The sequence below is a fragment of the Balearica regulorum genome, chromosome 4 (assembly GCF_011004875.1).
Source record: "Balearica regulorum gibbericeps isolate bBalReg1 chromosome 4, bBalReg1.pri, whole genome shotgun sequence".
Classification (NCBI taxonomy): domain Eukaryota; kingdom Metazoa; phylum Chordata; class Aves; order Gruiformes; family Gruidae; genus Balearica; species Balearica regulorum.
Genome location: NC_046187.1, coordinates 31,899,126 through 31,915,763, shown reverse-complemented (window position 1 = coordinate 31,915,763; position 16,638 = coordinate 31,899,126). Strand labels below are relative to the sequence as shown.

The following is a 16,638-nucleotide window of genomic DNA, read 5'->3' as shown; positions in this document are numbered from 1 at the left end:
TGTGCTGCAGCTTCCTTCTTTGCTCGCTCGTCCTTAGTGGTTTTGTGCTTCTCAGCCTCCGCCCCAAAAGGAAAGGCAGAGGACCTTGTCTGCCTCTCCTATAGGCCATCTTATTTTGGGGACCAGGACTCATTCTGGTTCCATCACACACGTTTCCTGCCAACTTCATTGTCATCTTGCCAGATTTGTTTTGCTTGCATGTTTTCCTGTACATTGTTTGTGCAAATATGCCACCATTCTCTGTCCGAGTCTTTGGAGTTGCATGTTATTTATATACCTGTGTTGTTACCAGTTATACTGTTAGTGGCACTGCCACATTACAAAAACACTGGCTATTGCCCCTCAGTTTTAGTGTGCATATGTCTGAGTTCAAGACAAGCAAATACTAAGTGTGTCTTCGGTTACACCTGCAAAGATGAACGCATTGGTATTCACGGGTGCCCTCTTAGAGGCAGGTTGTGCTATTGCACTGTGACCAGTGCTACCAAGCCGTGCCTTTCAGCCTCAAGTTATCCTCACCAGTGCTGGAGTGTCCAGATGACCCAACAGCAGCAAATGGATCCAAGACCAGCTGGTAGCATCTACAGTTGCTATGTAGGAAGAGAAGCCCTTGGAAGTTTGCGGTGGGACGCAGGCTAGTCACGTTTGGGTGTCTAAGTACCCTACTATATGATCCCTATGCATGCTCTCCTAATGACAGGGAAGTTGATTAACATGGGGAGAGTGAATGTTGGTGCTGTATATAAACATGATATTTGCTAGAATGCTTTTTGCCCATGGACTTCTGAAGGTAAGTACCAATTCCCCCGTCTTCTGATCCTGACTGACACCATGGCTGGACAGGAGCGTGGCCAGCTCTCGTTGTGCTGCTGGTGGTGCTTGATCTTTGCGTTGTATTAAACTTCTGTGGCTTCAGCGAGCTGACTGTATTGTGGCAGAATGAACCTCGTGTGGGTGAGTGCAAACTGAGACCTGTTAGGAGAGTCCATTAGTTATAATCACTCAGGCAAAAGGACCATCATTGCAGACATTGATTTAATGCACAGAGAGAATTGAAAGGGCAGAAACAAGAATAGGATTGAAAATACTGTGCTTCCCTTACACAGCCAAAAAGCGTGCATGCAAAAAAATATTTTGCAGAATAGTATGATGGATCTGAGCTCTATAGTCAGACAGTTCAGTCCACTGATGATTTTGTCTTTGGGTCTCAAGGGCACATTAATTTATAAAATAAATGGATTTCCACACATTAGCTACAGAAAATGTTCTTATGAAATGTTACAAGATTTATTTTTTCCTTTCTAAAGTCTGTGGTTTATTTGAGTAGGGAATAATATGCTTTTTGGGTGGTGCTATTCAGGAAAACGTAATGCTTTTAAGCTGTTCCTGCTATATGAAAGGCATCCATAAGCTTTACATTTGATACAGAGATTTTTAGGCTGTTGGCAGGGATTCAGTGTTTTTAAAGGTTTTTCTGTTTGCTGGGTTTCGTGCACTTTGATTTTCCCTTTGAAGTGTGTGGGAGAGTGCAGAAGGGGAAATGCTTCATTATGTCCATGAATTATTCAGGTACGGTTCTAGGAGTTAACATTACTTTAAATAGCTCAAGGTCTTTCTTTTTCCTTGAGTATATTTCGGTTTTCATTCTTATGCTGATTGTATGCCATGTTGCTTTGCTGAATACAATTTTGATGAAGTACTATCTTTTGGCAATCTTTAGAAATCATTTCAGACTTGAAATAAGTATTTAATTCTGATCTTTTCCAGCATCAGATATGCAGTGACCCTGAGTAGATACAGGTGAATTGTCATACATATGACTTTACAAAAGAATCAAATTATTCTCCCTAGAGTGTGTTTTCTATGTGCTCTTGCAAAAGCATTGATCTCAAATAGCCCCCAACATATTTCTACAGTGAAGGAAAAAAACAATCTATAATACTAAATGCTAACATACTATTATATATGCAATACTAGACTGTTTTTCTCTGGGAGGAATTTTATAAACCACATTTAGTACCTCATTTCAATGGGGTGGCATGAACACTAAATCCTTATATTTTGAGAAAATCTATCCCAAAAATTTGAAAATCTGTATTCAGAGAATAGTTAAGAACAATAACACAGGAAGATGATCAGAAAGATGTCTAGAGGCCAACATGGGCAGAAAGGAAAACAAAACAGAACCCAAAGCATTTTTTTTTGAAAAATGAGTTTTTAAAATGTTTTCATTGTAGGTCTAAAAATATCATTGAAAATCCTGTGATCCCTGAATAATCACTTATGCAAATGAGACACAGGCTGTTATATCAGGGAGAAGAAGCTTTAAAAAATTATTCCCCTGGATTTTAGGGCTTTCCTGATATAGTCTAAAGTGACAATGAGGTAGGATTACTGATTCTTCAAGAGAAATGCATCTGTATACAACATAGGTGATGATGAAGAATGGCGTTTCAAAGAGGGATGCCTGTGACCAAAGCTCACCTGCTTGGTTTGAATTGGAGCAGCGGCGAGTATTTTACATAAGCACGCACCAGGAGAAGGGCAGTGACAGAAAGTTTTCTGGGAAAAATAGTGCATTGGCTGAGCACAGGTGCAAAGCTTAATCCAAAGATACATTAAAGGTTAAAACGTAGTCAATATGTTCAAGTCCATGGTATCAATGTATGTATGTATAAGCCAAGTTAACTTTCAGTCACTTCTGTGAATACTATCTTCAGCCCTGTAAGTGTCTGACAGAAAGGTTTATGAACTGAGTAATTGCAACCATGTCAGTGCTTCAGTCTTGTAGCTTCATTAGGTTGCTTATTGAACCTCAAGTTCTCAAAAGTCTTCAACAATCTCCAAGCAATAGTCAAGATTTTGTTGCAATATCACTATACTGTAATGAAAAGGAAGTCTGTCATCCATGTAAAAGAAGGCTGAAAAACATTGGAAAATGTCAGGTCCCAGTGGTAACCTGTGTGTGGATACACAAAAGCACTGGTCAGAAAAAAAAATAAAATTCTGCATTCCCTTGCTTGGGAAAACAAAATTTGTCAGGGCTGAATTTCCCTCAAGATAGCAGCATATAAAATGAAAAAGAAACAGAAGCCATTGAACATCATATTGACTAGGGACTGCATGTTAATTAGAATAAAATTACAAAATAATGTCTACAACTCTCCAAAGATGCTAGTAATGACAGAGAACCTGTGTCTGCTGCCTTTAGGACCTTGCTGTTACTTCATTATTTCAGTGGTATGGGAGCAAAAAGTCTAGAATAAAAATGTGTGAGTACATCAAGAAATTAATCTTTTGATTGATACCATTGATTGCTGCCTGCTTAAAATGGGCAGATTTGTCACCCAAACCAAATTATTCATCTTGGTTTTCATATTAGTTGTAAATATTTAGTTCTACATGGATTTACCTTGCTTTGTATATATTGTGCAATTGGTACAATTTTGCTAGCTCCATTTTGGAATTGAATTGTATTGCTTAACAAAATATGCTTTACTGTATTTGTATATATGTACATTTTTGAATACCAGAGTAGTCAGTTTTTAAAGGAGTATACTGTAATTCCATAAGCAGTAATTTCACTAGGTGTTTATATGTCTAAGTTGGATTTTTGAATAATAATTAAAAAACCCCACATAGGAAAGGGGGCTTCATAAAAAAAAAAAGTTGCTTTTTGTTGTTTGATTAAGCTTAATAGTAGATTTGAGACCTGTTATGTTGGGCACTTTACATGTATTTACTCCTGAAGCTACTTTTATTTATTCCAGCTTTCAGACTCATTTTAAGTGTTGTAGACTCTGAGCTGGAACAGGTCTAAAAATAATGAAATAGTTGACTTGTGGCAAATGACTGAAAAATCATGTCTTATGCATTAGATTTCCTTTGAGTGATTATAAGAAAGGAAGCTGAGAAAGATGGAGATAGGGAGGGAGCTAAGGTAGGAAGGAAGCCCCCTTCAGCAACCCTGAGGAAACTTACTATCCAGATACATGATGTCTGGCTGGGAGGAACTGTATATCTAATACATCTCTATCCCTGTAACTTTTCAGTTATTTCTGAACTATATCCATGCAAATCACAGCGCGTCTTTTGATAATAAAATGATTCTTAGGTCATATTTCTTAAGAATGTTAAGAACATCTGGGCTTAGTCACAACTGAATTGAGTACCGTTGAGTTCGGTGAGCTTTGAGTAAGATACCTAGCTCTTGGATGAAAACCAGCAGTTTATACTTCTTGTTGTTGCTGAAAGAATTTTAAATATGAAAATTGTTACTGAAAAGTTACTGATGCCTTGAAATATTCTTGGATTACCATCCTGTTCTGCTACAGACATCGGTCTTTTTATTCTGAATTGGTAACATTAAAATATCGCTGTTAAACTCTTGTTTAAATAGAAATTTGTTTAAATAACGGTAGCAGTTCACCAAGTCATAGGTGGAAAGAGTAGTAGGTAAACTGGGGCTGCAGCATGTTTTGACCAGGAAAAACTGAGACATGTGGGCAAATGATCAACTAAGTAAGTCTGTTCACATGTTCTTCTCACAGATTATGATCAACTGGAAGAAAAAAGGAATGTCGTGTTAATTTTGGGACCATTAGAAAGGCAAAATGGTGGTTGAAGTCAAGCAGACACCAGAAGTAGGAAATATGTCGTAGGGCTTTTAAGGGGCTGTTATAGAGCCAATAAAGAGGTTTTTGCTGCAGAGCTTCTGCCTTAACTAAATGGTTTGCCTCCTGGAATAAATAAAAGCTATGCCATCATAGAAAACAAATGTTTCCTTAGGATCTTGATGGAAGCATTCATTTCTTTTTCTTTATATAGCAAAGCCTTGAAACTGTTCACTTTGAGTGCTCTTTAGGGCTTGATCTCTCTCTCTTTTATTTTCTTTTTTTTAAAAAATTTGATTGCATTATTCTTCAAAGAATGCAGCAGCAGTGGTGAGAGGGAGAATGGGAAAAGGATCAAGACATATTAAACTTAGAAATGACATTTGTTACTAATTGTCATAGCAACAAAGGAGTAATGGATCCTGGCGAGGAGGCAGAGGGGCGGAGGACATTGGTGTGCACTTGCAGTGGTACCGCTGAGCTGTTCTGTGGCGTTATGCAGGTCATTCTAGGAGCCCTTTTTTCTTATTATATCTTCTGATTATATGTTTTCAGAAAATATTACTCAGGACAGCCCTGGGAACCTAACTAAAGCTCTCTGCTTGGATATGCTTTTATGTATTCATGAATTCGTTTCTTTTGTATCTATGGAAGGACTCCACCCGCAGAGGTGGGCGATGAGAGCAGGGAAGCAGCTGGACTGACATCTTTGACACCTCTGTTCTTTACAAAGAACAAATGAACTCCTGGGGAAAGAGGGGAAACTGTTTCCCTGGTGGAGGTACTTCCGAGAAGAATAAACCTGGGGGAGCTTTTCTTTGCCACTTTAGCTTGCCTACAGTTGTTGGTGCAGTTGAAGAGGCTGTAGGAAAAGAGGTCTCAGGTGAGTTGGGAAGTCATTTGGGAGCCCTCAGCTCAGTTGGACAAGCAGAGAAGTTGCTGTGAGGAGCAGGACGCACATCAGCCTTGAAGGACAGAGAGGATAGATGGAGCATGGTTTGCCTCCACTCTGAAGGTTATTGGAAGCAAAGACCTTCCTGGAAAACAATAATGTGCAGGGGGAGAGTTGTATACAGACTGTTTCCTTGTGGTCCATCTTACCTGGTGGAGTTTCTTCAGTGTAGAAAACTGTGGTTCTGTTTGTGTGTATTTGTTTTTTCAAAATCAAATAGAATTTGTTTTTCGACAAAGGCTATGAATCACTAGATTTTTGCAGGCAATCTGCCAAGATTTTAAACCATGCATAAGTTGCTGCACAAGATGTAGGAGATGCTCAATTAGTAACAAATCATGGTCTTCAGTACTGGTATGGCGCATCAAAGGATGCTTAGCATTATTATGGGTTCAGTTGGTGAACTGTAATGAAGATGATAATTTTAGGCTAAAGAACAAACCTGCATGCTTCAACCTTTTTACCTTTTGCCTCTACTGGCATGAAAAACTTTAAGCTGTTGCTTAAACATTGCAGGGATTGTTCTGGACTTTGTCATCAAAATGTTTTTCTTAGATTAATAAAGTAATATATAGACAAGGTATGTTGTACATTCTCTTAGTAGTTTAATATACCATTTGATCAAGCTTGTGTGCATACTAGCGTCTAAATTTAAACAGGGAGCAAAAAACCCAAACGCTTCCTTTGTTTAGGCATTGTTTCCTTATATTCACCTGCTCTTAACTTGCCATAATATTGATTCTCCTTCTTTCTCCTTCTGAAATGCAGCTGATAATAACAGTTGGACTGAAGATACTTCAGTCATGTCAGGCATGCTCTTGGTATTTGTAAGAAAAGAACAGAGAAAAAATCTTAGAAGTGTCTTGCTGCTACAATTTTGAAAGATATTTAGGTACCAAAGGATATACGTAAGCCCTAAATGAGATTTTCAGTCATCTTCAGTGTTTCACTAGCTCCAACAGTGCTTCAAAATTTAAGTTTTGAGTTACCTGTAACATTGAGCAATGTGTGTTCTCCCACTTTTGTTTAATACACAACACTTTTTCTTTAAAACTTTCTTTGGTAAACTAGTTTTAGTTTGGGTTTGTTATGTGTTAATGCAAATCCAGACTAGAAAAGTTTGTGTTGATGTAAGTATCAGCTACAGCAAGCTGATATAATACATCTGCATATTGCATTTTCATTTTATTTTTATGCTTTTTGTACTGCATATAAATAAATGATTATTGAACGTCTATGTCTTGTCAGCATGAGGGACAGAAACAGTCACTGACGAAGACTTGTCAGCAGCTCTTTGAGTTAAGATAGAGGGAATAAGATCATAGAATCATAGAATGGTTAAGGTTGGAAGGGAACCTCAAAGATCATCTAGTTCCAACCCCCCTGCCATGGGCAGGGACACCCTCCACTAGACCACGTTGCCCAAAGCCTCGTCCAACCTGGTCTTGAACACTTCCAGGGATGGGGCAGCCACAATTTCTCAGGGCAACCTGTTCCAGTACCTCACCACCCTCAGAGTGAAGAATTTCTTCCTAACATCTAATCTAAATTGACCCTCCTTCAGCTTAAACCCATTACCCCTTGTCCTGTCACTACACTCCCTGATAAACAGTCCCTCACCATCTTTCCTGTAGCCCCCTTCAGGTACTGGTAAGCTGCAATAGATCTCCCCAGAGCCGCCTTTTCTCCAGGCTGAACAATCCCAACTCTCTCAGCCTGTCCTTATAGGAGAGGTGCTCCATCCCTCCAGTCAGCTTCGTGGCCCTCCTCTGGACTCGCTCCAACAGCTCCATGTCTCTCCTGTACTGGGGCCCCCAGAGCTGGACGCAGTACTCCAGGTGGGATCTCACAAGAGCAGAGCAGAGGGGTAGGATCACCTCCCTCGACCTGCTGGTCACGCTGCTTTTGATGCAGCCCAGGACACGGTTGGCTTTCTGGGCTGCAAGCGCACACTGCTGGCTCATGTTGAGCTTCTCATCAATCAATACCCCCAAGTCCTTCTCCTCAGGGCTGCTTTCAATCCATTCCTTGCCCAGCCTATAGCTGTGCTTGGGATTGCGCCGACCCACGTGCAGGACCTTGCACTTGGCCATGTTGAACTTCATGCCATTTGCATGGGCTTGCCTCTCCAGCCTGTCCAGGTCCCTCTGGATGGCATCCCTTCCCTCCAGCGTGTCGACCACACCACACAGCTTGGTGTTGTTTGCCAAACTTGCTGAGGGTGCACTCGATCCCATTGTCCATGTTGCTGACAAAGATGTTGAACAGTGCCGACCCCTGAGGAACACCACTCGTCACTGTTCTGCACTTGGACATTGAGCCGTTGACCACAACTCTTTCAGTGCGACCATCCAGCCAATTCCTTATCCACCACGTGGTCCATCCATTGAATCCATGTCTCTCCAATTTAGAGACAAGGATGTCATGCGGGACAGTGTCAAATGCCTTGCACAAGTCCAGGCAGATGACGTCAGTTGCCCTTCCCTTATCCACCGATGCTGTCACCCCATCATAGAAGGCCACCAAATTTGTCAGGCACTATTTGCCCTTAGTGAAGCCGTGTTGGCTGTCACCAATCACCTCCTTATTTTCCATGTGCCTGAGCATAGTCTCCAGGAGGGTCTGCTCCATGATCTTGCCAGGCACGGAGGTGAGACTGACCGGCCTGTAGTTCCCTGGGTCTTCCTTTTTTCCCTTTTAAAAACGGGGGTTATGTTCCCCCTCTTCCAGTCAGCGGGAACTTCACCAGACTGCCAGGACTTCTCAAATATGATGGAGAGAGTGGACTGGCCACTTCATCTGCCAGTTCCCTCAAGACCCGCGGATGCAACTCACCAGGTCCCATGGACTTGTGCACCTCCAGGTTCCTTAGATATTCTCGAACCTGATCTTCTCCTACAGTGGGCGGTTCTGCATTCTCCCAGTCCCTGCCTTCTGCGACCTGGGCAGTGTGGCTCAAGGATTTGCCAGTGAAGACTGAGGCAAAGAAGTCATTGAGTACCTCAGCCTTCTCCATATCCTGGGTCACCAGTCACCTGTTTCATTCTGGAGGGGACCCACATTTTCCCTCGTCCTCCTTTTATCACTAACATACCTATAGAAGCTTTTCTTGTTGTCCTTGACATCCCTGGCCAGACTAATTTCTGTCAGGGCTTTGGCTTTCCTAACCTGCTCCCTGGCTGCTTGGACAGTTTCTCTGTATTCTTCCCAGGCTACCTGCCCTGGCTTCCACCCTCTGTAGGCTTCCTTTTTTTGTTTGACTTTGCCCAGGAGCTCCTTGTTCATCCACGGGGGCCTCTTGGTGGTTTTGCTTGACTTCCTCTTTGTTGGGATGCATCACTCCTGAGCTTGGAGCAGGTAACCCTTGAATATTAGCCAGCTGTCTTGGGCCCCTCTTCCTTCCAGGGCTTTGTCCCATGGTATTCTAACCAAGCAGATCCCTGAAGAGGCCAAAGTCTGCTCTGCTGAAGTCCAGGGTAGTGAGCTTGCTGCGCGCCCTCCTCGCTGCCCTGAGGATCCTGAATTCCACCATTTCGTGGTCACTGCAGCCAAGGCTGCCCTTGAGCTTGATGTCCCCTGCCAGGCCCTCCTTATTGGTGAGAATAAGGTCCAGCATGGCACCTCTCCTCGTGGGCTCCTCTATCACTTGGAGGAGAAAGTTGTCATCGACACATTCCAGGAACCTCCTGGATTGCTTGCGCTCAGCTGTGTTGTCCCTCCAGCAGATGTCAGGGTGGTTGAAGTCCCCCATAAGGACCAGGGCTTGTGAGCGTGAGGGCTGCTCCTATCTGCCTATTCATCTGCTCGGTCCCCCTGGTCAAATGGCCTGTAGCAGACCCCTGCTATGATGTCCCCTGCCCCAGCCCTCCCTTTAATCCTGACCCATAGGCTCTCAGTGGGCTCCTCATCCATCCCCAGGTGGAGCTCCATGCACTCCAGCTGGTCATTGACATAGAGGGCAATGCCCCCTTCTTGTCTGCCCTGCCTGTTCTTCTTAAAGAGCCTGTACCCTTCCATCTCAAGGTGTGTGTTTGGTGTCAGTGTAATGTTCATGGAATGTATATTTTCCTTCTGTACACTGCTGTTCGCTGCTTATGTGGAGGTCTCTGCGCTTGGCAGTTGTCACTTTCTGTGCTTGGCATCTGTAAATACAGTAACAGCATTAGCAGTGGGTTCTGTACCTCAGAAGAGGTTTTCTCATGCTAACGGTAAGTCAGGAAGAGAATGCTGGAAAAAGCCCTTGTGTTGCCTGTGTGTTGTTTGTGACAGAGTAGAAAACAGAACTTGAAGAAATAATTGTGCCAAAGGGTTGAATAAGTGTAAGTTGTGAGTGTGAATAAGAATTGGCATCTATTATGGGGGGGGGGGAAATGCTTCAAAGAATTAGAAGGAACATAAAAAAAAAAGATTGGAACTGAAGTCAGGGAGTGCTTTTTCTAGTTTAATATATACTACTGTTATATTTATCTTATTTCTGTACAGCAGATTGCTATACAGAGATCTCATGGACAGTTCAATACTTTGGGATGATCACCTGGCCTCTTCCACACTGAATTCCCCTGTTCTCTGGGTTACATTTGTGTTGGGAACATGTGAGATGTATGGAGTGCCAGTATCTCATCCAGGATCTACTGACTTTTTTTTTGCCTGTGAATGGACTGAAGGACTAAGCCTGCTGCAATGTCACTTGTAGATTTGCAAACAAAATGCCAGCTGGAGAATGCATCCATTATCTTTGATTAGGTGTTGATGACTGTGTAGAAAATCATGATATTATCAGGTCAAAAAAAAGACCATAGAATAAAATATACATGGGAAGAAAGCAGAGAATGAATATCTCTTTTAATACATCGAGTATAGTAACTTATAGGTGGTTGGGGCTAGAGAAAACAGTTGCCTCGTTGCCTCATTTTGCGTGGTTGCCCGTGGTGAGCCTAGGAATGGTGAACAAGAAAGAAGTGAACTGTCCTGGTGTGGGTTTCCTTCCTCCTGCTGCTGTTTCTCTCTGGATGGCAGAGAGGGGAGGTTTTCTTCAGCCATGACTCCTTGCTTGCGGCTCTGTCTCCCGTCAGCCGTGCATCTCTTCTGAGACTGATTGTCATTCCTGTGTCAGGCTGCAGGCACTGGTTGTCCAGGCAGGGCTTCGCAAACGCTGAGCTGAACGCTATGCCACAACCCCAAATGAAGCCTAAATAGTGATATTCCTGTACTCAAGAGTTTACAGCATAAAGATGTCTACCTAAGACATAACTAGTCATTTTATCTTCTGAGAAGCTAATCCTGTAGGGAAGAATGTAATGCGAAAAGCTCTCTCTTGATTGTAGCCCCACCACCCCTTTTTGCCTTTCAAGAGGATGCATTGTGTAAACCTGCCTTATCTGTCTGTGTTTAAAACTTGGGAAACAGAATGAAGGGAATGGGGACTTACACAGTTACTCTTCAGTCAGGCTTTCTTTTCTGTCCATGTAAGCCTTTACCACCCACTATAATACTAAAAATTCATGAGTCGATCATTTGTGCCTGAATTTCCTGTTTATCCTAAATTTGTGTCTCTCTATCCCTTGGATAAATAGAACAGTAAATGTCTCTTCAGAGTATATTGGTAAGGGAAGGCAGTGCTTAGAAATCCAAAATTTAATGAAAAACAAGTACTGATACTTTTATATTGTGCTAAAAATAACCTTTTTATGCTTCATAAATAGTTATGATTAAACTTGGAAAGACACAAAACCATCATTGAACAGTAAAAGAAAAAAAATGGAGTTATATAGATGGTATTACTTGTACTTCTGGATTTTTTTTTTTTGTTAAATATTCGAGGTCCTGTAAAAAACAGAGAATAATGACATTTCTACTTGGACAGTTATTTTATACAATTTCTCACTGCGCCAATATTGGAGCTACAAAAAATTTTTCTACTTTCTTAAACATATTTCCCAGATCTGCTCATTATTTTGTGCAGAATAATTTGATTAAAACATCTGTCTAAATGCAGCTTTTTTTCTTTTCTTTTTCTTTTCTTTTTTTTTTTTTTTTAAATGTCTTAGGATGTTTTGAATAATTTGGGTTCCTGTGAGTTGGATGAAGATGATCTAATGCTTGATTTGGAGTTCCTAGAAGAACAACATCACCATCATTCCGGTAAGTCAGATAAATACTGAATATCTTCAACGAGGTGGTATTATTAACTTATATAAAGTTAAATGTATTCAATACAATTACTTGGAAATAAAAAAAGTCATTTTCTTGGAAGAGGAAGAGCAGCATGCATTTTGTAGTGTTATTTCTAAATGTGTTTGCCATTTAACAAAGATACTCTTTACGCTGCGTTTGGACTTCATATGGTCAGTTAAGAAATGTAAGTGATTTTTACAGCTACAGAAGAATTCCAGCACCACAGGCAGTCGCATCTGGTTTTCTGGATACTTAAAATGACTGCTGCCTACCCCAAGCAGTTACCAAAAAGACTATTGCTGGTATAATTGCAATCTGATTTTGTGTGTGCCAGAATAATATGCTTCAAATAAAGAAGGTTTGACTACATGAGTGTAACTGGATCCTTTCTCTCATGGTTGGTTGTCACTGTTGCACTGCCTTGATTAATAACAATAACCAAGGTCAACTTGTAGTGTGCTCAGAACAATTTTATAACAGGGTTACGCAAGCTCTTGGTACGTTGTGGCACCTGCAGTGGGGAATCCTGTATTTCCTTTGGCTGTGACATGGGACAATGTAGGGTCTAGTCTGTGAACAGGAGAAGTCCTGCTAGCTCCACAGGGTTCGGAGAAACTTCAAACGTACGTATGATTTCTACGTGATTGCAAGTAGAGCTCTGAGTTTGTACTCTGTTATGGCAGTTATGTGTTTTTAAGCAGGAGTAATTCTCACCTTCTTTTTCACCTGCTGTTTTCTGTCCTTTTTGTCCATCTACCCATGCAGGTACCTATAATGCGCATTCATGCAGGCTCGTGTGGAAGTGGGGTTTCAGACGTGCCTGCTGGTGTGCTCCATCTTTGGTTCTGGTCCTTCCTTTGCTGCAAATTTAGCAATGGTTACAGATAAACTGCTTGAATTATGCTTCTGTTTCAAATGTTCTATGTGCGTTAATTCTGTGAATAAATCTGAATTATCTCTATGATAATTCTGTTTAACCATTGTATTGTGCTTTTTAAGCTTGTTTGCATATCTGCTTACAGGACAAAACAACTGTTTTGGTTTATTTGGTAGAAAACAAAGTAGCCAGAGAGTATGGGGGGTTGTAGCAGCAATATGTGCATGATCAGAGTTTCCTAAATTTCTGGGAGCTACGATGCAACAAATTAACTGCACAGAAAAGGCCCTTTCTAACCAGTCCTGAATAATGCTATTAAGTGGTTATGAAAAGTCAACTTATGGGTGAAGAAACATGGTCAAAAAGCTTCAAAAACAAATGTTACTTTTCATAACAAATCATAGTGTTTAGACTTGTTCATTCCTTGGGCCTGTTGGAAACAAATTAGCTGGCAGAACCATTTTCCGTAAATAAACTTCTCTAACATGTTGAACTTCACCTCACCTGTGTTTTCATCCTTTCTTATATTTATAAAGAACTGAATTAACAGTGATGAAAAAGTTATGCCCAGCATATTATTATAAAGATTTGCAGCAGCTTCTGGAACAGCTAAGACCATAATGCCTAAATGACACTATACTTGATGGTAAAGTCATTAAGATGGAGATATGACACATAATCTTTCTGCTCTTGGCTCATTATCCAGAGCAAATGAGGTGCTTTTAAAACAGAAAGATCTACATGGCCCTTTGAAGAATGGTGACCATTTCTGTTCCGAGCCGTAATGTAGGGACACATGTTGCAGTATATACATCATCTTTAAAAGCAAAGGTGTTTATCTTATTAATATTTGCTCTTTGATTTATTTATTTGTTTGGTGGTTAGTCTAGGTAAAAAAAAAAAAAAAAGGATTTGCCTAGTTGCCCCTATTGGTTTTGAGTCATTCAGTTGGAAGTCAGAGTTGGAAGGATCGAGCCACAGTACAAGTTGACAGAATTTCACCAAATAAAGCTGATGTCTTTATACTGGGTTAAGATCTGGCACTAGATAGTTAGATGTGGTTGTTTGTAAGTTGTCATCTTAATTCATGTTAAGATAATGAGATAAGAGTCTTGATTTTCAGAGTCTTTTAGCATTTACATACCACTGAAGTACATAAAACTCTAGAGTTAGATACTGACATCTAAACTTTTTTGACAAGTTGCTTTTCTGATTGCTATATTAAGCTGTGTCCCATTTCCAGAATTTAAGACTTTTCAACCAAACTCTTTTTTAGTAACTCCTAATCAATCCATTCTCTGTTTTCATTTTTGGGCTTGCTTGTTTTCTCCAATAGACCTCTCCATTCATACCCAAATAGAATTCTTCTAAATGTTTTCACTTAAAATACATTATCAAATATTATTGATGCAAATATTTTATAAGCACCAGAATATAAAAGTGATCAAGTGATCATGTTCAAGATACACAACTAGTTTAATGCAGGGCTTTAAATTTTTGTAAGCTCATCAAATTGGAAGTAATCATATTTCTGGGTATGCACATATCAGCTATTGCAGATAATTGGGATGCAATATATGTTTTTTTAAAAGATCTTTAGTCTTGTCCTCTTCATAAACAAGAAAGCAACAGATTACACACTGAGGATGACCCAGTACAGTTATGATAGAAGTTGTTATTCTAATTGAATTTGAATAAAAACAAGGGTCTATTTGATTTCTTTCAGTATGTGACCACCCTGAAAACAAGAGTAGATGATTTTCCATAGTATTTGCTAGCAGCTGGTTTGTTGGACTCTTTACAAAGGCTTCTTTTAAGATTAATAGTTTACCTATGGCTTGCTTCACTAAAAATTGTTCAAGACAATCCCAGCTCTACAGATTCTCTTCCCTCTTGGTACATGCTCTCTATCCTGTGTAGGATTGAGCCATGTGTTATGTAAGCTTTACAAATGTAAGCAGTTTTGTAGCAGTATTTGTTTATATTCCAAACAAGTTCCTTATGTTTCTCCAATACTTGAAAGGGATCTGTATATCTGGCATTCACACGTGTATTGTACTGAAGTCAACTGAGAGTTAATACATGTACTTCTAGATCTGTTATTAAAATGAAGATGTTTGAGTATAAAGATATGACATGAAATGCTGCTTTTTGCATGGAAACTTCAAAATTCTTCTCTTATGGAAGTGAAAGTTATCAATACTACTCTGACTATTTGTAGTGCAATAAAAATCCCGTTGATGTTGTACATACTAATTCTGATTATAGCACTTATTTGGTTAAGGCCATGAGTCCTAAAGCCATATTACAATCCACGTGTGCCCCACTTTGGATCTTTATAAGGAATTCTGTGGGGCATTACTATAGGGGGAAATATTTCAAGAGAAACATTCAGTATTTTAACAAATGCATTGAAATATGAAAAGAATTCAGTTCTTTCTTCATTTGTTACAGAGGGATAACTAATGAATCAGGCAAGTTCCTATTCTTCAAGAGCCTACAAAAATCTCTAAAATGACAAATTACATGAATGCAAGGGGTAACATCACATCTTTGACCTGAATATCACAAACTCTTCCTTGGTCAGCAGGCTGTATGCAGCAAGCTGTAGCATTGAAACATAGAAATTCTGAAGTGTAGTGCCGCAGTTAATAAATATGGTTGATGGGCTGGTTAATGGCGAATTGAGAAAGTCTGTTAATTGCCATTAGGAGCTCCAGATTTTTAGAGACTCCTGTTATTTAAGGCCAGATTTACAATAGCTTCTGATTTTTTTTCTGCTGTGGTTGAAAAGAATAGTATTTGTTAGGGTGAGGATATGTCTTTTTGACTTTCTAGTGAAGTTGACAATATAATAATTTAACAAAATAATTGTATTGATTTACCATAATTTTAGTGACCATTTATGAACAGCCAATAAGACGTTATTGGAAGGATTTCTGGCAGAAATGGGTATTAAGGAGTGAGTTTTAAAAGAGGAGCTAGGAGCCAATTGGCAGGCAAGGAGACATTGTTCCAGAAAGTGGAACTCTGTGTTAATTAAAATACAGAGCTAGAAACAAGAAAGAGACAAAGATCTGTTACCTCTTTCATTGTTTGCAGGTTTTTTTATTTATTACTCCAGCTTATTTTTCACTTATGTTCTTGTTCTGTCCTCTCACCTTTTCCCTAATGGTGCTGGTTGCCCTCCAGCAACATCCTCATGAAATGAGGTTCCTGCAAAAAGGAACTGTGAACCCTAGAAATTTAAAAGATATCCCTAACTTTAACTGTACAATTGAAGATAAGGAGACTGCTGCAAACCTCATATAGATGCTCCTAGTTTGAATGTAGATTTCTGTGCCCTGCTAGTCTTAACATGGCTTTAGAAGTCTGGAATTCCCTTGTTTCTGACCTTCTCTCCGTAAGTGAGTTTGCTGCATTAATTTACTACTTTTGCTTCTGTTATAAAGGCTGTATTACTGAGATAAAGAATGTAAGACAGAGACATTTTATTATCCCACCTAACACAATTGCTTTGAAATTTAATAAAATAATATTTATATAGTACTTGTTGAGTGGAGAGCACTACTGCATACAAATGCAAAATATTAATCAACTTGATTTGCTGAGTTTTTTGCATACTGTTCTTAAGCTGGAATATTTAAAACTTGCATAATATGACATACGTGATGAGCCTTGAGGGTGCCTTTTTATTACTCTAAGTAAATTAGACTTTTAAGATATGCTAGAACGTTGACTTCCTGTTATAAAATAATGAAGTTAGTGGTTTCTGTAGCGGGAAACCATTGCTGGTTTATAGAAAGTGGCAGCATTAATTTAACCTCATTCATTTTCCTCTTCCCTGGTGAAACATTACTTACTTGACTCCACGTATTGATTACTCAAATACATAAGGAAGACCTTTCTATTCAGTGATATAAGCAGTGGGGAATTTATTTAAGTAATACACGTAAATGTGGTTGAGTTGTGTGCTTGTGCTGTGCCATAGCCTATTGAAAAACCCAAAGATTTGGTTTTGT

General features: G+C 39.9%; 1 protein-coding gene across 6 annotated transcripts in view; it reads left to right on the top strand.

Moving 5' to 3' along the window:
• CCSER1 (coiled-coil serine rich protein 1) overlaps positions 1-16,638 on the top strand; it is a 721,701-nt gene that overhangs the window by 121,514 nt on the left and 583,549 nt on the right. For all 6 annotated transcript variants that reach the window (XM_075751609.1, XM_075751606.1, XM_075751608.1 and 3 more), the window contains exon 4: positions 11,613-11,706. In XM_075751609.1, the coding sequence (XP_075607724.1) occupies positions 11,613-11,706 (94 nt within the window). The remainder of the gene's footprint in view (positions 1-11,612; positions 11,707-16,638) is intronic.